Source organism: Urocampus carinirostris, chromosome 8, assembly GCF_059441175.1.
Source record: "Urocampus carinirostris isolate Australia breed hairy pipefish chromosome 8, RoL_Ucar_1.0, whole genome shotgun sequence".
Lineage (NCBI taxonomy): Eukaryota > Metazoa > Chordata > Actinopteri > Syngnathiformes > Syngnathidae > Urocampus > Urocampus carinirostris.
In genome coordinates this window covers 25,081,800-25,105,447 of record NC_142356.1, presented here as the reverse complement: position 1 = coordinate 25,105,447, position 23,648 = coordinate 25,081,800, and the positions used below count along the sequence as shown (strand labels likewise).

The window sequence follows — 23,648 nt, the reverse complement described above, 5'->3', positions numbered from 1 at the left end:
CTGGGTCGGGCTGTAATACTGGAATTTTTAAGCCCCGATCTTTCCTCTAAAGTGAAGTGACATGATAAATGGTCAACTTTTACCCTTTGACTTACAGAGAACTTTGTGTGAAGCATGGTTCTTTGCTGCATGTATTCTGGGAACTCTTGGGGATGTCTAGGAGACCTGTTGGGAACGTGAAGTTGCCCGGTAACGCAAGGATTCTTTTCAGGCCTTTCCATTTTTTTTCCCATTGCGCTTGCGGAATGTGAAGCGTTTCAGCAGGTCGGCGACTCAGAGACGAGGCTCGTTTATAGAAGCATGTGAACGAGAGGCCTGTGGAGGCTTTGGGAATGCGAGTTGTAAGGGGGGCTAGTGGCATAAGCACAGTTCAAAGCTTGGTCCCCATGCTTAGCTGCAAACAAGAAAGCATTTCTGTTTCATCCTGACTCGCTTTACCTTAACCGTGTGGTTTGTTTGAATAAATCCTTTGTGTGTGTGTGTGTGTGTCTGTGCATGTGCTTGCATGTTTGTGTGCGTTTGCAAGTATGTGTGCCTTGCAAACGCACACCCGTGTGTGAATGAGTGTAGTGTACAAAAATGGCTGCAGGTCATGACAGTTCACATCTTGCTAAGCTCAGGTAACTTTGAATAACAAAGCCTGAGGGAATGGCAGGACAAAAAAGAGATGGAAAGCAAATCTGGTTTTGTGTTTTTTCCCTTTCTCCTGGCCTAAAGGCAGTTCTCCCCCCTTTGTAACTGAGGAGGATAACTGTGCGGAATGGGCGCGGCAAGCACATTCACGTGCTTTGTCCGTCGTCAGTTGGGATGGGTCAGGTGTCACCACTCGGTACTAGTACAATGATATTAAACTTAACATTATACTTCAGAGATAAATCATCTGGTTTTGTATTACTATTCTTTATTCAATCTGAGTTTGACCCATTTCCACGCATTTTACAATCCTGCAATTCACTCGGACATGTGGGACTTTTTTCGGCAATTATTTAAAAAATTTAATCCAGTAGTTCACTCACCCCAAGATGAGTTGTGTATAAAATGCATTTACAATGTTATTATTTTTTCGAAATATTTAACTCCTTACCATTCCTATAAAATTTGCCCAAATCCCAATCCATGACATATCCAAAGTAAACCCTTTGCAGAATATTTTGTTCTCTTTTGAAAGGTAACACTCTGAAGTTTGGTCCCAAATGTAATAATCACTGCAAGTGCTACTAACATTGAGTAATCTGAGTTGGAACACACAGAAATAGGTTTTTATTCTTGCCTGATTTGTATTTTTTTGCAATCAAATGCCTTCAAAAGACTGTCGCATTGAAATCTTAGCTGGAAAACAGGTGAGACAATAGCCTGAAGCTTTACCTAGTACCTTGTCAAATTCGATCTCAATTTGAAAAAGCAAAACATTGTATTTTACACATTTTTATAATGGTAGGTTTAGGCGTTTCCCAAAGTGGTCATTTTGAAACGATCAGTTCAAACCCTTAAAAGATTCGTGCATATTCTTTGGCCAGCTTTTAGACATTGTGAAAGAGTTTTAAAAGTTTGACTTCTTTTTATGAATGTGAATCTGTTATTGTGCACACTCACGCATAATAATGGTGCGTGAAATTAAATCACGGATTGCCTTGTGCACGTTTACCTTTGGCTTTGAGTTGAATAAACACCATAAATGTGTACATATTTATCAATTTTCTAATCGGTCACGATTTGCTTAAGATTTTTGAAGCTGAATTGGTTATGACGTTGTTTTCAATACAGGGCCTTAATGGTTGTCACAGGCTAAGGAGCATAAAAAAGCTTGCAATTAGCCAAGAGCGGTGTCAATCACAAGGTCAGGGTTTAATGAAAGTATCGACAAAAAATTCCTTTAACAAAGTATTGACTCTATTTGCTTTTGAAGGGGAGTAAAGAAGCCAAACAGGTGGATACATCAAAGCTCATCAAACATTGCAGGAATGCTTTTAGGTGGATTTCTTTTTATCTATTGGTATTATCGTGTGTTTTGGAGTAAATATTTCACACGGTTGGATTCACTGGACTTTTGTAACCACACCATATTTGCATATGAGCTGACTCTTAGGAGACATTTTAGGTGAGCAATGGCGGCTTAGTTGTTTTTGGGTATCTTGTTTCAGAGTGATCGTGATGTTTCTGTGGTGAGTATATTTGTAAATGGTTACCATATCCTAAATACCAAGAATTTAAGACAACGATATGTGGCATGATGTATTTCAGTGATTGGTGACATTGTGAGGAGACAGCTTTTTTTTACAATTTTTCCGATGGCCTGCCAGCGGACTTAAGAGGTTAAGTTATAAATTATATGTTAACTTTAAAACTGATTAATAATCCGTACATATCAGTGATCTGGGCTAACATTCCCACAAGTAGCCCCCTTGTCATTGTTTTTTTTTTTTTTTTAACTTTATCTTACTAATCACTTGATTATTATAACAAGAGAACTATATATATATTAACTGTAACACAGAAAAACTCTTATTGTCTTACCTTAAAGGAGGGGTATGTTCTTTGAGGTGCCCTTAAAAAAGTTAAAAGTTAAAAATGTTCTCTATTAAGTATGTGTTAACAATGCCCAACGGAGTTCAAAGAACCATTATTTTTTTTCCACTGCACCTATCTGCTTTTGTATTACTTTTAGCAAAGTTTTTCAAGGCACAACACACTAGGTTCGAGGAATGGGCGCTGAGGGAGAGTGCTGCAAAGTGACGCTGCAGAGTGAAGCATAAAAATGGTGAAAGTAATAAAAGGCCTTCTTTCAGTAGAGTCCAAACACCAACCCAAACCCCAAGCCCCAAAAGAGTTTATTCGAGCACTCTAAGAAATGCATGTACGTGCATGCGCATCATGAATGAACGAACAAATCCTTCAATCATTACTTTCAGCCAACAGATGTCAGCAGAGAGTAACAAAGTTCCATATTCCATCAGCTCGTTTAATTTTTGTTTTTTGTTTTTTTTATATATCTTGCACCGTTGTTTGCTGCAGTGTGACCATATTAATTTAACATGTAGGTTTTCAAAGGGTTAAACTACTGTGATCAAATTTATATCCCGTAAATTATGTTATTATGACAACATTTTTTACATTAGCAAGCAGTGGCCACCAAAAATAGTCACTTATTTTATATAATTTCAATGATGAGAACGGACAGCTTTTATTGTGGTTGTGCAAAGTACGATTCATTTCAATACCTGATGTTCATTTGAAATAATTGTCATTTTCTGGATCTCAAGTATTTTCGTCGTCGTTGTTCTACTGTATTCTAAAATTCTAAATTTTCCTCCTTTTTCATTCATAAATAATATCTCAGTGCTCTTACCAGCATAATTGACAAAAACCCGAAAACCTCATCAGATAAGAAAAACGGTCAAGAAAAACAATGAATGATTAATTAAACACATCACGTTACTACTTGACTACCAAATTGTTTCAATTAGTTCTGATACGTTCCTACTGGTTTATGATTATGTTGCCCTTCTGTTCTTGTTGATATTATTTTTAAGCTGTTTATCGTTCTCAAAAATGTTAAGTTAATTTAAAAATTCTAATTTTTTTTAAACTCTCTATAACGTTTCAGTTAAGTTTATTTCATGTTGAAAAGTGGCCACCTGCAATGGAGAATGTACAGGATGCCAGTTAGTTATTTTGACTATTTTACCTCACTCTTGTTTGTTGATGCTCAGGTAACGGATTTTTGAACGGGTTGGAATTTCTAACCGGAGCTTGTATCCTCTCCTATTCATTCAAAATCCCTTGATATTTATGTCTTCTCTCCTTATTTTGAGTGTCTACTTAACTATAAACTTATCAGCTTCTCTCCACTAAAACATTTGATTATTTCCCCCCTTAGACTATTCATTTAAAATCCTGCTACGTTTTTCCTTTTTTTTTGAATAGCTTTTCTTCTTACCGTTTGCTGAAAAGTGTAGGCAAGGAAACAAACATTACATTAAAACTGAAAGGCCCTGTGCAACAGACCCGGATATATTGCCTAGCTTTTAAGTTCAGTACGGATATTAAAGTCAGTTTCCCCCCCTCCCATTGAACTCTGTTTTACCTTCTGTGTAAAACATGTTCATGTGCTCCGAATGCTACGCACGTGTATTTGCACCTCTTCATCTTAAACTATCCAACCCCCCTTGCAGCATTTTATGACCTGAAGCCACAGCTATTTGTCTGAACTCACTACAGATCGCGACTGCTGTCGTTCGACAAAAGACTGTGTCAACAAAGCTACACCCTTTCCAAACTATTTATGTAATATTAATATATATATATATATATATATATATATATATATATATATATATATATATATATATATATATATATATATATATATATATATATATATATATATATATATATATATATATATATATATATATATATATATATATATATATATATACTGGACTTTTATATCAAGCCCTTTTAAGTTACGTCATGGATTTTTTTTGCACTTGATTTGTTCTTTGATAAAGGGGCGATTATAATAATCTCCTTACTGTGTTTCACAATTAATTTACACAAGCTTCACTTTATTACACAAGCTTCACATACCCCAGTAATCATGTGTCCTGTCCACCAATCCATTGTCACTACTTCATCTTTCTGTGCGTTTATGAAGATGCCCATCCTCCATTACCTTTTTCCCTAGTTGACACCAATGTTTGTGGGTTGCACATCACTCAGTAGCCTAAACGCTCTTTTGTTTGCTCAGCTGAAAACGGTCGCCCCGTATGGCAGTATAACAACCTACTCTGCTGGATCATGTAAACAACACACCAGTTGCCCCGTGTTGATACTATAACATGTTGACACGACATTTGAACATCTGTGTTTTTTTTTTATCAGTTTATAACGTTTTTGTGTTTATGAGTGTGGGGCTGGTGTTGGGGGCTGATATTTAAATGCATCCCATGCCTTATTGTGTATAACAGCAGTACGTACACTTTTTCAGCGTGCAAGCTACTCACAAAACTACCAAGTCAAAATGATTTACCCACCTCAAAAAAATAAAGATTCAAGAGCAGTCTATCATTAAAAAAGGGTCCAAGTTAGTGGAATTGATTTCTAAGAACATAACAATGCACGCCTAAATACATCAAATATGTTTTATCAAAATAAGAGAAAGTGTAACTCAATTGTCCAATTATAATAAGTCTCAACTCCACGACTCAATTTAAGTAAGTCTTTTTGTTTTGCCAATATTTTGGGCAATGATACCCTTACGTGAAATAAATAACACTACTGCTGTAGTGCACATTGATTGATCGGAAAATATCAAATACCCTGTACTCATACTAGGCAAATACAGTACTTACATTTGTGGTGTTTAATTGAAATTCCAACATAAACTTAAAACAGTGGCAGCATGGCAGCTCAGTGGTTAGTGCGTGTGCGGCACAGTTTAAAGGTCGTGAGATCAAACCTTCCTGTGTGGAATTTGCATGGTCTCCCCCGTGCTTGCGTGGGTTTCCTCCGGGCACTCCGGTTTCCTCCCACATTCCAAAAAAGGTTAATTGGCCAGTCCAAGTTGTCCCTAGAATGAGCGAGTGAGTTGTCCATCTTTGGGTGCCCTGCGACTGGCTGGCAACTATTTCAAGTTGTCCCCTGCCCACTGCCCGGAGATGGCGGGATGGGCTCAAGCACTGCCGTGACCCTACTAAGGATAAGCGGTGCAGATAATGGATGGATGGATATATACTTGAAACAGTAAATTACATTATTTTTCTTTATCGATTTGTAAAGCATGTTAATAAACCCATTTGTCATACATTTTAAGATGCATTAATGGAAATATTACTTTTCATTTGAACTTTTAATAATTAAAACCATATTAAATCATAAGTTAAAAATCAGTACCGTTAAAACATTTGTAATTGTAATAAATTACACCCATCATTTGGAGTTCTCAAATTTGTTACTGCAGCCTGATTAACTTTGACAGAAATGTATGATCCCCAAACCCTCACATATTTCCTAACATTGTTATTCAAAGCCAAAACGTACAAATCAAAGTTTCTTCGTGTTGCCCAAAAATCAATTTCTCATACTGATATGGATTCAAATTTCCTGTTTCTGTAGGTGTTATCCGAACTCAAGAACTGCTGGACCATGAAACCACTCCCCACTACTGGTTGACCGTTTACGCTATGGATCGTGGCGTGGTCCCCCTTTCTGCCTTTGTGGAGGTCTACATCGAAGTGCAAGACGTCAATGATAACGCGCCACAGGCGTCTGAACCTGTCTACTATCCATCCGTGATGGAGAATTCTCCACGGGACGTGTCCATCATACAGATAGAAGCACTGGACCCGGATACTAAGTCTAGCGAGAAACTCAGCTACAAGATCACCAGTGGTAATCCACAAGGCTTCTTCGCCATCAATTCCAGGACAGGTAAGACTGCTGTTGGTTTTGAGAGTTTGAGCTTGTGTGTTTGTTTGGAGTGAGGGCACTTTTGAAGGTGTAACAAGGATACAATCATTGCTCGGAAAAGTGATCATTTCATTTCTCCTGAGGTGAGATGGAAACATTTTTAGTTCGTGCGATTTGTACAATATTTCACCAACTTATTTAATTATTCGAATGTGCCTTTTGAAGCCTTAGTATGAAGGACCAATAATAAATATTTACATAAAAAATACCTACAAATATATCGTCAACCTCATGTGAAAAGGGCACTACAGCATTTTTGAAAACATTTTTGGTTTATACATGTGAGGAAGGAAGACTGTCTTAGTAAGTCATCGTTTTGTAAATTTTTTAAATTATTAATATTCTAAATTCCATAATTTAACTGTTGGCATGGGATAATGGACTTAACTACTTACATACGTATTATTTAATAACGGTCGTACTGACGCACTGGCCATTAATTGATACAATATAATTTTAAAATCCAGTATTTTAATAAATGTAAGACAATAATCACTTTACAAATTAATCTACAAACAGCAAGTGTCACAAGCCAGAAATGGAGACAGGACCAATAGAGTTCGTTTAACTCAGTTTTATTGAAAAAAGAGAGCAGTGCTTGCTTCCACGATCCAATGATCTTCGGGCACGGGTAGCTAAGGGCAGGGACGCGGAAGTGCCACTTCGAGCGGGGGATAGTCGTGGGCGGCAGGAAAGCTGGTCGATAGCAGGGGAGCAATGGCAGTAACGAGTCTAGAAAAAAGGTCGGCAACAAGTATCAGGCAGGAAACAGGGCAAAACAGGTTGATGGTCGGGACGGAAGAGCAGGGCAGAAACGGGTCCAGAAACAGGTCTGCAACAGGTAACAGGCAGGAGAAAACAGGGCAGGATATTGTCGGAGGGTACAGAGCTTGCCTAGCAACAGCGTAGGTTCGCAGGGCGGTCTAACAGCTTCCTCTTGTAAGCCGGTGGTCTAAAAGGAGTCAGGGAACCAATCAGCAGTCAGGGCTGTTGGCGCCAACGGGGCAGCCGCAGGTGCCCCGAATCAGTAATCATGACAGCAAGGCCACTATAGCATTAAAAAATGTTATTAATTATTGGGCATGCATTGTTTCGAAAAACTCATGATATCGCTACTAATCAATTGTTGATTCAAACAAATAAAAATGCAACTGTTGTTCTCTAATCTATTTCTGCTTAAAAAACTTTTATTGTCCGTAGTGGTAAGGTTTTGTGGTTGATGGACCCATGTGGGGGAGGGAGAAGCTGGAAACACGGTTGCTCAAAACAAAGACAGTATTTATTAACAAAACCAAGACCAAAGTACCAAACGAACAAGTGGTCACAAAGCAACTCAGGAATATGCCAAACATGAACTATTACAAAATGACATTACAGATAAAGCAGTAATTGTGGTTCATTTGATTGTTTTTGTCTGTTACGTGACAAAAATGTGAAAATTGTTGGACGTTAATGTTTAAACAGATGTGTCTTATTCTGAAAATGCACAAATCAATTTGGGCAGAGAACAGAAAATGGAAGGATATTTTTTGAAAAGCTGATCATACCTTATCAAAAATTTACAAAACCATAACTTTCTAGGCTTTTTTGGGGGGACGGAGTCCCAATTGCATTGATAAATTTGTACAAATTAATATGCCTGTGGGAATACTTCACATCTATTAATTCATGAAAATGAAAAAGCGATTTAATTCTCTCTTTTTAAAAAAAAAAGTGGGATCTGCCTGAGGGTTCCTCTCCCCACTCTAAAAGTGCATTTTCTCATGCGGCACTTTGCAAATGGCATGAGCATTAATATTTCATTGGCTTCTCATGAACTCTCCTGTGTGATCTACGCTTTGTCGGATGTGTGTGCGTTTGTGTGGTCTTACCCATCACCCGAGCGCCCAAAGGTCGGTGCATCAACACAAGCTTTAGAGTTATTTCGGTTACGACAACCAATGTGAACTATGTGACCAAATAAGGGTAGAGAACATTGGTAGTGTACCGCCTACTCTCCAAACCATCCTGGCATAAGTCGTGCATGAGTATTCCCAAGTAGATGGAGGAAGTAATTAATGCAGGAGTATGCTAACTTCAATTTCCTCTTCTTCGGCCGCTGAATAAATGTATCAGTATGGCAAAAAAAGGAAAAAGGGCTACTTGCTTACCAGCATGAAGTCTAATTGATTTTACTTATAATTTCTAATCACAGGATCTTATTGTGTCGGATGAAGCTTCCTAATCCAAAATTCTCCGAAATGAGTCCCAATTGTAAGCAAGCATTCAACCTACACAGGTATTAAAATATTTAATCGATTATCAAATTTACCAAAAGCAATTTTATAATTGACAAATTGTCCAAATCCTTTGTTTTCGACTCGTGTACAGTATTTTTAATTATGTCGGTCACACTAGCTCAAAGCATATTTATGTTTTGTGCTTGATCAAAAATAATTTCGGATACACAAAAAAATTCCTATGACAAAACAAAAGAAATACTCAATTGTCACTAAAACGTAATATGGAAAGTGATTTTGTAAAATAATGCCAAATTGCTTTAATTTATAATCTTTTTTTTAGGTGTCCACCACATGCAGTGGAGTTAATTAGGCATGAACTGAAATCATTTCTAGGATTTTTTTATATATATAAAAAAAGAGGATGATGCGTCAATGTGACACAACAGCTGCATAATACTAGTTTGTGAAAATGTTTAAATTTATCGTATGTGGGGCGCTCTCTCCTATAATGATACGTTCTAAATCTGCATAGGGCGTGCAGGGGCCCCTTTTCGGTTCTCATACAACACTTGTGAACATAATGGTGGGAAAGAAATGGAAGCCTATGTTTTGTGTGTGTGCTACCAAGCTAACAAGCTAGTTTTCCACTCTGGCTTTAAAGCGAGTGACACAAGGGCTTTCATGGGCAACTTTGGTGATGGCAGCAGTTTACTTGCTACTTGATAGGAGGATCAGGCTTCCTTTATGGTACCCCAGTAAATACAAATTACCACTTGACACAAGCTTTTACGACTTAAAATGTCATCTCTGTAAAAAATAAATACCTGCAAGTCAAGAACAGGGTAGCTCACCCAAGAAGCTAAATAAAAAAAACATTGGAAAAGATAAAATGGGAGTGGGATATTTTGGTTCTCAAATTGATGGTATTTGTGCTTAAGGCCAAACTTTTTTTATTTGTATAGCACATTTCATACTCAAGGGAATTAATTTTAAATATATATGGGCTAAATGATACATTGTTTTGCACCATAATTACAATTCCAGAAGACATGATTGTCTAGAATCAACCACAATCAAGTGCTCTATTCATTGGGGCGGCAGTAGCTCAGGTAGAGCGCTCGTCTGGGGATCATGAGATCGCAGGTTCGAATCCCGGCTCCTCCGTGTTACATGTCGAAGTGTCCTTGGGTAAGACACTGAACCCCTAATGCCCCCAATAAGCAGGTTAGCGCCTTACATGGCTGCACGGCCGCTATTGGGAAATGTGAAGCACACTGTAAAGCGCTTTGGGAAGTCATTGACTTGAAAAGCGCTATATAAATGCAGATCATTTCATTTCAAATGTGAGGTGTCTTATGTAATATTCCTTGTGTATTGTGTTTTGGGGCATTAAAATTATACTCCTGAATAAAAAACAGAATTAAGTGATTTATCACAGGTAAAACTGACAACATCCATACAGTCAGATGGCGCGAATACTTTTCTAGTGGCACAACAATAAGCTGTGATCTGTTCTAGCACAATAGGTTTTGACACAAGTGAAATAGAATCATTGAAACAAAAGACTATCACAAAAACGCTAGTGTTACGTCATAGTGGGTTGAGTAATTTTTGTAAGCTGGAGGTAAATCTGTATTTGGAAAAAAAAGGGCACAAGACACGTAGTTTAACAATTATTCTATAATACAATAATCGCCTTAGTTTTTATAGGAGTGTGTTACTACACAAATTTTTACGTATTTGAGGAAACATTGATTGATAATCATTGCTGCCTCAAATTGGCCCATAGGCCAAAATTAGTACAAGATTGGTCTTAAACTTCCTTGGATGTGGCCTTTAAAAGGTCTGAAAAAGTCTTAAATTTGAATGGAAAATTCCTGGGGGACCCATGGCCAGGGAACTTGAACTTGGGTCATGGCGATGGCGCTGATACTTTAACACTAAACTACCAGTGGTATAGGTGACATATGAAAACCATTGGCGCTTATCTAATTATCACACCATATTTACTCACGATGCCAGAAACACTGATTTGCACAGTGCATTCTAACAGGTTAAACGGTCTCTCAACTTCTTCACCTGTCAGTCAACAACGTTATGGAAGGCAAACAGAAAACAGTTCTTTCAACAAAATACTACAAAAGCTTTTCCGTATTTATCCCTATTAGGTTACTGGTGTCAAGAACCCGCTCGTGTTGGTGTAGAGGCACAATTCAGAAACACAGATAGTAGAGTGGTTTTTATTTCAAGCAGTGTTCGACTCACAGGGAATCAGGCATTGGGGCAGCAGTATATTAATCACCAGAGGCAACAGTTGTGGTCGAGAAAGAGGGAAAGGGTTTAGTTCACTGGAAATTAACAAGGTTGTGACATGAAGGCTTGAAATGGGACGAAAGAAGCAACAGTCTAGAACCGAGACAAAAAACAGGAGTACTTCAATAGTGAGCAGGAGAGGTGACCAGGGAGCATTCAGTGCAAGTGACACCAGGTGTGAATGGAAAATAGAGCCAAAGAAGAATGGCAAACTAAAGCTAAAAAAAAGTTGAGAGAGAATATCAAACCCGACAGCCGGATTGTGACAATAGGTGCACAGGTAAATAAGTGGGGAGACCGTTTAGCTTATCTGAATGCACTATGCAAATGAGTGTTTCTGGCACTGTAAGTAAAATAGTTTGATAATGAGAATTTTGTATGTCATCTATACAACTGGTGGTTTAGTGATAAAGTGTCAGTAACCTTACTGCTGCGATGGGGGTCCAATTCCCTTTGCAAACAATCTGTTGCAATTTAAATCAGCGTTACTTGTCGACTAATGGATGCACTACTACAGTTTATTGCGTATGTTTATCGAGGCCAACGGTTTTACACCGATACACACGGTAGCTCTTACTGTAGTATAAATTTCGTCCGGCGTGCCTTATGTATGAAAAATATATGACAAGAGATTTTTGGGAGGTACACCTTATTATTCATTGTGAATTTTGATGAGGAAAATCAAAAATTATCTCAAGAATGATTACAAATGCACTGTTTTTAAAAACAACAAGTGTTTAAATATGTATGAGGTGGAAAATACTGGAAACAAATCTTAAATAATCGTTTTATAATTGAAACTGTGAATCATAATCAATTCATTAGGTACCCAACAATTTTTACCTCGAGTAGCGTTTGCCTATTCAGTCTTATAGAGAGCAGTTGTGGATCGTTTCACTAGATTTAGGGTTGCGACTACTCTGCCTGTGGCTTTACTGCATTTGCAAGGCTGTTCTAATTTGTGTTATGTTGGGCAGACAAGCATTTTTTTGAATCTCCCACATGAATACTTGACTCATGTATACTTCAGTCAATGCATCCCACTTGCTGTTTGCTGTAATTCTCTCTTCATGGAGGATCTGTCAACACACTTATTAAAGGTCGCCAATGGCAGTCGCCCACGCTGCAAAGTTGTGGTTGCAGGACGTCATTGGACTTTGAACGGAAAACTGGTCAATGACCCGTTTCATGGCAATAGTTACCAAGCTGAACACAGCAAACAGATTGTTGCTAAGGTTTGATGACAATCTTATCACTCTTACTGCTGCACCCATGCCATATCATTTAGGGCTGGGATTTCCCATACCTTCCAGAGGGTCGCACGAGATACTGTCACAGCCATTGTATTCCTTTTTATTACTATTGCATTGTATTCCTTAAGTCATGTCAAACAATGGTACCTCAATTTACTGTTTTCTTGTCCCGTTGAAGTTGACAGAAACGTAATTTATGTTTTGTGTATTTAACAAAACCACAATACACCACAAATATGCTGATACATTAGCATTGTTGTTAATCTAGTCAAACAACAATACAGCACAACTATGCTAATCAAATAGCATTGTTGTGTATCTTGTCAAACCACAATACATCAAAAATATTCTAATGAAATAAGATTGTTGTGTATCTAATCTACCACATATGTGGTAATAAATCAGCATTGCTCTCTTGCTAGTTTATCCTTTAAGTCATGGATGTCAAACTCAGTTTGGCTCCAGGGCCAAATCCAGACTATCTGAGGCTGGCCAGATCAGTTAAAGAATGTCAACTCCAAATTTTTAGCTTTGTTTTTTCAGTACTATGCTTTTTCATTCAGCCTACTTGAATAACTTGCCCTACATATTAAAATCATGCATAACAAGGGATATTTATTAAACACAACATATTTATTCACAAACAAAATATTTTAATTATTGGCATTGAATGTGTTAATTGGTTTATTGTAATGTTTGACTTAATGCAGTTATACACCTGAACCAACTCACCACGCTATACTAACTAAATGCTGCCTCTTGCGGCTGGAGAGAGCATTTGTTTCGCATTTGATTCAGAAATCATAACTTTTGATCAAAATGACCTAAACACTTTTTTTACATGCCATTTATGACGGTCTAGATTAAATCATCCAACAGATCGGATCCAACCCACGAGCTGTATGTTAGACATGCCTGCTTTAAGTTATCAATATTTAAAAAAAAACAAAACAAAGTAGCATCATTGAACAATCAATCTAACATTACCCATGAGCGTAATAATGTTCACCTAAATTCACAATGTATTTTACCTTTATAAATAATAGAAAGGTGCTGCTGGAGTATTTTTTGATGTCTTCAAAAGTACAACACATAACAACTTAATTACCGTAAATTCCGGACTATAGAGCGCACTTGATTATAAGCTGCACCCACCACATTTAAGAGGAAAACCAATTTTGTACTTACACAAGCCGCACCTGTATATAAGCCGCATGCGCCTACATTAAAAAATGTAACACAAACACAAAATTAACCCAGACCCGCGATTGTAACTGAATATCACAGCCAACAAAATAAACGGAAAATGATACCGGTACTTAAGGTTTGATGCAGACCGGCAGAGTCTGAGTCTCGTTGAAAGTAATCCAAACAAAAAAGTGTATATTTCCAAAGGTGAGGGTGGGAAGAATATATATCTATATATGTCCGCCGTGTCCACACACACTCACCTTTAGTCAGCCCGCGTTTGTTACGCCCCTTCTTTTTAATTCGCTGCACCGCCCTAAGTACGCATTTCCTATAAACCTACAATTATCACCCAAAAAGTCTAATAATACTCAATTTTGTATTTACATTGTTGATTATTTCTTGGTTAGTTTAGATGCATTGTTTAGGAACCACGGTCAACTTAAAAATAACGCTGCTGATAGCAACTAGAAAAAAATGAATCTTAATCCATTCTAAAGTATGATTTTCAATGTTCAACAGCTCTGTGGTCGGCTCGTTGGTTGATTGGTTGGTTTAAAAGCAGAAAATGCAATTGAAAACAAAAAACAAACACATTTCCTTGGCTGTCCCTCGGCAGTGCTCTTAAATAGGCTAAAAACAAACAAACAAAAAACAAGCAAAACAACATTCAAGAACAATAACCAAAATAAATCCAGAAGATAAAACAAAACATGAATATTTCACAAACACTAAAATCGTGTAATACACACAATGAAAAATGTGTCGTTGACAGTAGTATTTATCTATTTGTTTTCTATTCAGAAGAAACTGGTGAAAATGCAGATGCTCCTCGTTGTTTCTATTTTTCAGCAGAGACACATTCATAATCACGGGAAGTGTAATAGGGAAAGGATAACTCCAACAACTTCCTTTTGCTTCTGGCTATTGTTCAGAGGTCAAACTGAAATCACACCGGCAAGGAAACAACAGTCGAGAAATGACCTGAATCATCCACATTTTAAATGACTCGTGACTCACGTCGTTTCTATCCTCACGTCCATTTTTTACAACGTAATTTTATTGATTTTACACTTTGAAATAAGCGCCGCTGTGTGTCAAGCACTGCACGGAGTAAAAATCGCTCATGTCATAAAAAAATATTAGTATACATGACATAGTAAATAATTAAAGATAAATATGAGGTGGTCATGTGCTGTTTTTTTTTTAATCACTTTGACGCAAATTAACTTGAATTGTTTTTGCAAAAACGTAGATACGTATTGCTTACCATAGTTAATTATTCACCACCATGTTTGAGTAATTCAAGTTTAACGTTTTCATTTCTACCCTCGATTTCCTTACTCAGCGTATTTAGATTTGTCGATTTTTAACGTGACGATTCAATCAAATACATTTAAATTTATTTACCCAGCCTTACCTAACTGTAACTAGCTTTAGTTAATTTTACAAAAAAAAACTCAAGAGGACCAACGACTATCATTCCATTCTCATACGATACACTTCTTTTTACGACGCGATACACTCTTAGTACAAAAAAGCTTGAGTAATTGATATTGTAACAAAAAGTCCAACTAGTTGATGCAGTTTTTGTCAGAACCCGCACAGATGGAGGACCCAGACGCGTAACATTTTCACACAAGCTTTATTCTACGGGAATGGGGCAGTCATGCGCGTGAACACAAACGGCAGCGATGCGGCGATCACAGGATACACGGGTAGATACCGGACGGGACAGACGGGATCGATACTGTATACTATAGCAAAATACCGGATAGGATGAGACAAACGGGATCGATACCAGATACTGAAGACTGGAGCAAGATACTGAACAGGACAAAACAGGCGGGATCAATATCGGATACTGGAGACTGGAGCAAGATACCGGACAGGACGAGACAGACTGGATCGATACCGGATACTGGAGACTGGAGCAAGATACCGGACAGGAGTAGACAGACGGGATCGATACCGGATACTGGAAGCTGGAGCAAGATACCGGACAGGGTGAGGCAGAAGGGTTCAAAACCGGACACTCGAGACTGGTGCAGGACGAAACAGGCGGGATCGATATCGGATACTGGAGACTGGAGCAAGATACGGGTCAGGACGACACAGGCGGGATCGATACCGGATACCGGAGACAGGAGCAAGATACTGGACAGGATAAGACAGACAAGGACGTTAATTGGACATTGGAGCAAGATACCGGACAGGACGAGACAGGAGGGGTCGATACCGAATACTGGATACACTAGCAGGATACCGTCAAGTCAAAACACAAGTCTTGCTAGTGCAGAGGTTCGTTGACGGACTGACAAGGAGTGAATAAGAGCACTGAGTTAAAATAGGAGGGAAGCCAATCAGGCAACAAGTCGCAACAGGTGCCAGACGGGCGGAGACAAGTGAGGGCAATCGTGATAGTTTTAATAAACAATTTATAAATATTTCTCTCTCCCTGAATAATATTGCTGACCACAATCCCAAAACATTGTTTGTGACAGGAATCAAACCTTGGTTGTGCCCTTGAGAAGACCTAATCCTAACAACTGGACCACCAGTGACACAAATGACATATGAAAAGACAGTATATTTTATCGCATTATCACATTATTTTTACGGTGCTATTGGTGTACCAGTGGTTAGTATTTGGCATGTTCACCACCATGATCTAAGTTCAAGATTCAAGATTGACTATGTTGTTATAAACATAAAATGCCTATGAAATATTCTTTGAAACCCCTCTGTGCAGTGTTTATAAAAAAGTTTAAAACATAATACGGTGGGACTTCGCTACTTCGCAGTTCTATGTTCGCGGATTCAGAGCTTCGCGTTCTGTAATGGTAAAAAAAAAAAATATAAAATTTGAAGGGGCGTCGGTACTTTTTGCGGGAATCCCCCTCGGCCGACGACCATAGCACGGCGCGCCGTTCTCGTTTCCCGGTGTTGTGCCCAAATCAGACTCCCGTACAGAATCCTCCCCCCCTCGCGTGAACGCGCGATCTGCTGCGCTCCCGACAAAAGCAATCGTATTCTATATAATACGCTTATTGAAACCATAAAGCGAGCTAATTAAAATAATTGGGCGGTCGTAGTCTATATAACGCGTTTATTTAAACAATAAAGCGCGATCGTATTCTACAAAATGCGTTTGTTAACGCGGATGAAATAGTCACCAAGGTCACGTCTCCCGCAGGCCGTCGCGGTGTCGTGCGTATCGCGCCCAAAAGTAGGGGCTCGCTCGCGAATAATAAGGATAAGCGGTGCAGATAATGAGATGAGATGAGATTTTTCTTTTTTCTTTTTGAAGGGGCGTCGCTACTTGGCAGATTTTCACTTTTTGCGGGTGGTTTTGCTCCCCATTAAACGGGTCTAAAAAATAATAATAAATAAAAAATAAAAAATAATATATATATATATATATATATATTTTTTTTTTTTCTTTTTGAAGGGGCGTTGCTACTTTGCAGATTTTCAGTTTTTGCGGGTGGTTTTGGTCCCCATTAACCGGGTCTAAAAAATTATATATATATATATATATATATATATATATATATATATATATTTTTTTTTTTTTTTTTTTTTTTTTTTTAAATTTATTTATTTTTTCTTTTTTTCTTTTGAAGGTGCGCCGCTACTTCGCGGATTTTCACTTATCGCAGGTGGTTCTGGTCCCCATTAACCGCGATAACCGAGGTCTTACTGTACATTCAAATGAAATATTAATTACCAAAAAAGTAGTGTTACCCTTTTTTTATATCATGATGGTAATGAAATTGCTTTGTTTTTAGAGGGAAAATGTTAATGTCATTAAAAAACGAATGATCGTCTGAATATCCCCATAATATGTTTTCCTCTTTTTTATACATATTAAAGCTACTTTTCTATTATAGAACTTGAATACACAGTTGCCATCTCAATCACTATTACCAGCCATCATCCCTCAGCTTGGATATCCCGTGCAGGCTTTCCTTATTTTACACAGACGGATGGAACTTTGCTTGATGCTGGTTATTTTCCCAGCCCGCAGCCCAACTATCTTGGCTATAATTACTGTCAATCCTCTTCGTCCCATGCCATGCAAAGGGAATTGTGTGTGTCGGGACAAAAGGAAGGTCCGTGTGTTGGAAGTCCAGACTTCTTAGAACTCATCAACTTAATAATTTTCTAACTTTCCGGATCTACAGCATATTCTTGCATGAAAGCAGTGCCTATGTCTAGCATGTATTTGTGTATTTTGATTTAAGTCCAATAAAGCCATATAGGAATTGAATTGCTTAAATGGATGAGAGTCTTGTCCAAACTGTTTAGCTTGGCTGTGTGTTCTAAGCTTTTCCGCTGTGCTTTCAAGATGTGCAACAAAACCAGGACCCGCTGTATGATGCCAAAACATTTTAAAAAAGGAAAACAACGGAGGAATTTTCTCTGTGTCATACTATGCTTGGCTAGTTTCAAATTGCATGTATTAAGTGATACAATTTGCCTTTGTCTTTTTTCTTGCTTGCATCCCAATTCTCACGATTTGCTACTTTACTGAAACAAATTTGTATAAAATATTATTATTTACTCAAAACCCTTCTTTTTATAACTTAGTCATGATACGTTGATTTTACGGTGTCTTATAAAGGACATTGTGCATTATTTAGTACCTCAGAGTGGGAAAAAAACTGAAAAAAAAAGTTGACTTAAAAAAACTATCATTTGAAAACATTACACAAGGCTCACCTAGAGAGAGCTGATATGATTGTCTGTCATTTGGTGATACGGCTATCCTGAAAACCTTGTGAAAGGCTTGGCTGAAAAAAATACAAGAAAAATTATGTGGTTTGGTTACTTTTAGCCTCCATAGTTTGTATCCTTCTTTTTAGCACTCATTTTCGGTTGCACTACACTAGTGTTTCAATGGGTAGGTTGGACCCCCAAAAGTTGGTTGTGGGCCTTTGCTTTGGCAAAATAATGTTAAGAAAGAAAAAAAGAGGTGCATTTAAACAGTAGATGACAAATTTCCCTGCAAATGGAGTAGATACTCAATACGCGTTTGTTTATTCATGTTGAGCATGGCCAAACACAGATACAGCAGATGAATAAAGAAAATGCCACTGAAAGGATTGTTGGGCTTGAAAAAAAGGTCTAAAGCACAGGTGTCAAACAGGATGCCCGCGGGCCACATCAGGCCCGCTAAGGAATTGAATCCGGCCCACGAGACAACGCTGAGGGAAGCGCAAGAGAAAAACAAGCTGCAGGTTGCAATATGTCAACTTGATGTTGCCAAAGCTAGGTGCCTCTCACAAAGACACTGTACTTGTATTTATTTCTCTTTCTCTCTCTCTTTTCCATCCCTTTTCTCCCACTCTCTGTCTCTGTCTCTTTCACTCTCTGTGTCTCTCTTTCTCTTCCTTTGTTGCTCTTTTTCTCTTTCTCTCTCGGTGTCTTTTAACCTCTTTTGCGCTAACTTCCTTTTTATCTTTTGTCTCGTTTCTCTCTCTCTCTTCATACTCTTCGCGCTTTCTTTTCTCTTTTCTCTCCTCCTGTGTTTCTATTTCTCTTTGGATTTCTTTCTTCTTCTCCCTTTCTTTTCCTCCTCTCTCACGACTTTTTATCTTTTGTTTCTCACACTCTCTCCCTCTCTCTCTTTTTCTTTCTTTGTCCCGCCCTCTCTCCTTTTCCCCCCCTCTTTCTCTTATTTCTTCATCTCTTTTTCTTTCTCTTTAATCTACTAGTCCGGCCCCCGACAGAATATTTGGTCTATCGTCTGGCCCCCGAGTTAAAATGAATTTGACACCCCTGGTCTAGACCAAGGATATTTTTTGAGACCATGGGATGTTTTAAAGGAGTTCAAGGAGTGGAACAGAGACAAATTTCCATAAAAATAGGGGGCGGTAATGCACCAAAGTGATGGATGCCAACCTCCGTTAAACTTGAAAAATAATATACAGCGAAAACTATACGAGTTGTGGAGTTTATTATCTTAAAGTCAAAGCCACTGAAGTGATGCACTTTGGATTTGATTGAAAATGCAGGTAATTGAACATTGAAGGTAATATTATTACCTGAAGTTTTTTTGGTTTTGATTTTCACTTCATTTTTCAAAAATAAAAACTATTGTTTTCAGTGTTTCAAATTATGTTACTGGGATTTATGATGAACAATATTTTGTGCTGCTTGTAATTAGACAGCTAATTAAATGCTGTTTTGATGCGTCAGAGTTTAAATTATAGAGTGAACAACAAAGGCGTATTTTTATTCTTTTTGGGGTGGAAAATTAAGAAAAAAAGCCACATTGTCCGGTGATTTTTTCCATTTTCATGAAAATCAGTAATTTTATGTTTAAGATTAAAAAGCGCCAAAAAGGAACGTCTGAAAATGGAAAATGCAGCTTGAGTGGCCATCTTGTGTTTTCCTAATTGCAGTGCTGAGCTTGTGACTATTTCTGTGTAACCCTAAGTTGTAGGCCTTGTGCTCCTCACTGGCTTTTGGGGTTTCGGAAATCCTTTGCTTGATGCTAATCGGGTCGCAGTTCTGGGTGCGGTCCGAGCTGGCTCTTCTTCTCTGTGCTGGGTGCAATTAACGCTGGCAGGACAAGCACGATATGCTTAGAACGTCGCTATTTTGCCAGGTTTTCTTCTCTTTTTGTCTGCATGTTTGTCAATAGGGTTTTGGCCGGATTGGCCTGATTTAGATTTTGGCAAAAGGTTCTTCAAAAGCCAAGGAAAGGCTTTATACATAATCAGCAGTTGTGTGCTATGACAGGAATAAGGCATATGGCATACAAGTAACACTTTGTTTTTCAAGGGAGTTGTATTCCGAAATATTCCTGTGATAATCCAAATCCACAAAGTAGAAACATTCACTTACTTATTAGATATCAGTAACATAAAATACATACGGCTGTAACAAAATAACAACTATATGTCTACGGATTAAAGCAAATAACACAGAATGGCAGGAGAATGAACGAATGGATAGTCTTTTTCATTATGCGGTGTAAGATGTACATGTACGTAAAACAGCTTGACAAACACACATTATGAAGGCACAAGACTTATTCAATTTTAAGTTTCTCTAGAAATCATCATTTTAACAAAACACCCTGGACCAACAAAGCACCAAAAGGTAGAAAAAAATTGGATCTCTGAACCGCCAATTTGCTTTTGAGCCCCATGGGGCTATTTTGCGCTCCCGAGTAAATATAATTAATATAGATAGATACAGCCGGGCAGCACAGCGGCACAGTGGTTAATGCGTGTGCGGCACAGTTCTGAGGTCATGAGATCGAACCTTCCTGTTTGGAGTTTGCATGTTCTCCCCGTGGTTGCGTGGGTTTCCTCCGGGCACTCCGGTTTCCTCCCACATTCCAAAGACATGCATTTCAGGTTAATCGGCCGGTCCAAATTGTCCCTAGGTGTGAATGAGCGAGCGAGTTGTCTGTCCCTGTGTGCCCTGGGATTGACTGGCAACCAGTTCAGGGTGTCCCCTGCCCACTGCCCGATGATTGCCGGGATGGGCTCCAGCACCCCCGCGACCCTACTGAGGATAAGCGGTGCAGCTAATGAGATGAGATGAGATAGATGGATACAGCCGGGCAGCACAGCGGCGCAGTGGTTAGCGCGTGTGCGGCACAGTTCTGAGGTCACGAGATCAAACCTTCCTGTTTGGAGTTTGCATGTTCTCCCCGTGCTTGCGTGGGTTCCTTCCGGGCACTCCGGTTTCCTCCCACATTCCAAAAACATGCATGTCAGGTTAATTGGCCGGTTCAAATTTCCTAGGTGTGAATGAGCGAGTGGTTGTCTGTCTCTGTGTGCCCTGCGACATCCTGTCAACCAGTTCAGGGTGTCCCCTGCCCACTGCCCGGAGATAGCTGGGATGGGCTCCAGCACCCCCGCGACCCTACCGAGGATAAGCGGTGCAGATAATGGATGGATTGGAATTGTCAATCTTGTCAGCTACAATTTTAAGCTTATTTTTTTCCTTCCTAATAAATCTTACATTAGCCTTTTAATTTTTTTGCAGCGACAGACATACTTTTTCGCGGGTTGTATTTTGTAGTCCAGTATGGCTTTAAACGTTTTCGGTAGCTGACCCCTGCGTCTACATGATGGCGACAAAGGATCATGTGAAGTAAAAACGTAGTGTCCTGAAATCAGTTCCACCACTGAGCGTGAAAAACTATTTTTTTGAAATCAGAATTTGACAGTACACAAATTATTAGAAAAACTACAACAAAACGCTTTTAAAAAGTACCGTACTTTTATTTGTAAAACAAATGTTTTCGCCTGTAAATTAGGTTTGTTCTTTGGTTTGAATGTAAAATTAAGCCGTTACTAAATAAATACATTGATCAAGGTTTCTACTTTGCCAGTTTTGACTATAGCAGGGCCTCTTTGGTGCACAACCCCTGCAAAAAGAAAAGGAAAAATGACTGTAGCTACAAATGAGTAGACCTGATTTGTAAACTATGTTTACTTTTCATTCTATTGTCAGTCTGGATGTTAGATTGCAATCATCGTCAATCAACATCAAGATGTAAATGCACAGAGGGTGCCATTTTAATGATTTTCATTGGGTTGGGCAGTGGCAAAGAGAAAATATTTGCCCTTTTCCATTGTTCTTTTCTCTGTATTTAAGGTAAGGAGCTATTGTTTGGTTCCACAAAAATAACATGGATTAGGGCCTAATCTTTTGGCAGTCAGGAAGAGACATTTATATGTAAATACGTTGGTTTGGATTGTCTCTTCTCTTGTAACCACAAAGATGAAATGGAAAATTCCAATTTTTTTTGGCGTGGAGTGTGTTTTGCGTTTTCTACCAGGAGTTGGGTTATATTCTGAATCAAATTGTAAAAATATTTGTTTTGTATATTAAAAAGTAAAAATTCTCTAAAACTGCAAAGATTGCCGCTAAGTTAATTGTTCTCTCCTCTATGTTAAGACTATTTTAGTGACTTGTTTGCTCAGCTTGTGTGGGAATTGAACACACCACAGCTGAGTTGTTTCGACTGGTCTTTGCGACATTTCACACTTGTGCTTCTGGCAGCTGCCTTCCCCGAAATGTTTTAAACGTGAGAAATCTTTAACTTTTACAATAGTCTGCAGTTCCTTTTTTCGTAGATTTTTAAAAGATTTCCGAATAATGTGCCTTGTTGACCATTTTTCCTCTGCCACTTCTACAGGTTTGGTTACAACAACCTCAAGAAGGCTGGACAGGGAGCAGCAGGATGAGCACATTCTTGAGGTAAGGCTTTTATGTTTTAGTCTGGCTGCTCACACCCACTTTCTTAAAAGAATGAGTGTGCCTGTGACTCTTTTATGGTGGACGTCCATAAGCCCAAAGGACATTTAAAGTGGCATTCAGATGAGTTGAACATGAGTTACGAAGCAATAAACAGCCTTTTTTCTATCTTTGTCAATTGTTGCCCACTAAACATGCCATCAAAATTGTCCAAGATGTCTCGAAACACGTCCCATAATTGGACATACAGGGTTGGTACATGTCCTTCATATCCCTAAAAATGCTTGAATTATTATAATGTTGAGATTTTAAGGAATGAAGAGTGCTTTTAAAACTTTAAAATTGTTGCCATTATTCTGAAAACAAAAATCTGCTTAACATTTTGCTGACTCTAGTGCTTTCGCTTCGCCATTGCATGTCTTCCCTCATGATTAACTGCAGCTGACAATAGTTTGTATGGCATTTTCCTATGAAGCGTTATTAACCCCTATTGGTTGCGCTCAAGGACACGTGGATGCTACACCTTAACAGGGCTCAATGAAATGTGCATTTGTGCAAGAATTACGCATCAATTCTGAACATATTTTATGCGTCATGCCTAAAATTGTGTAGCGTTTCCCGGTGGTAAATTGTAACTGAAAGAACTTCCTGCAACTGAAAATGTAGGCTAAATATTAGTGTCATTTTTACCCAACACCTTTATGGGGTGAGATTGGTCAGAAAAATAATAATAATATTAAAAAAAATTATATGTTTTGATAAGTGCACACGAAATATTAAAAATTTCATATGTAAATTGCAGATATGTTTGTGGCTCTGCAAAATAATTTTAATGACACTGAAGAAATACAAAAAATCGCTTTGAAAGTCCTTAAAAGTGCTTGAACTTGGCCATGAGAGTGGTGTACGAACCCAAGACATAAATGATAGCAGATTTCCTGTCTCTATTTGAAAATAACTTTTTTTCATCGGT

General features: G+C 38.4%; 1 protein-coding gene across 1 annotated transcript in view; it reads left to right on the top strand.

The window, feature by feature from the left end:
- fat1a (FAT atypical cadherin 1a) overlaps window positions 1-23,648 on the top strand; it is a 120,838-nt gene that overhangs the window by 15,305 nt on the left and 81,885 nt on the right. The window contains exons 3-4 of the mRNA XM_088342086.1: window positions 6,118-6,432; window positions 22,617-22,678. Of these exons, the coding sequence (XP_088198212.1) occupies window positions 6,118-6,432; window positions 22,617-22,678 (377 nt within the window). The remainder of the gene's footprint in view (window positions 1-6,117; window positions 6,433-22,616; window positions 22,679-23,648) is intronic.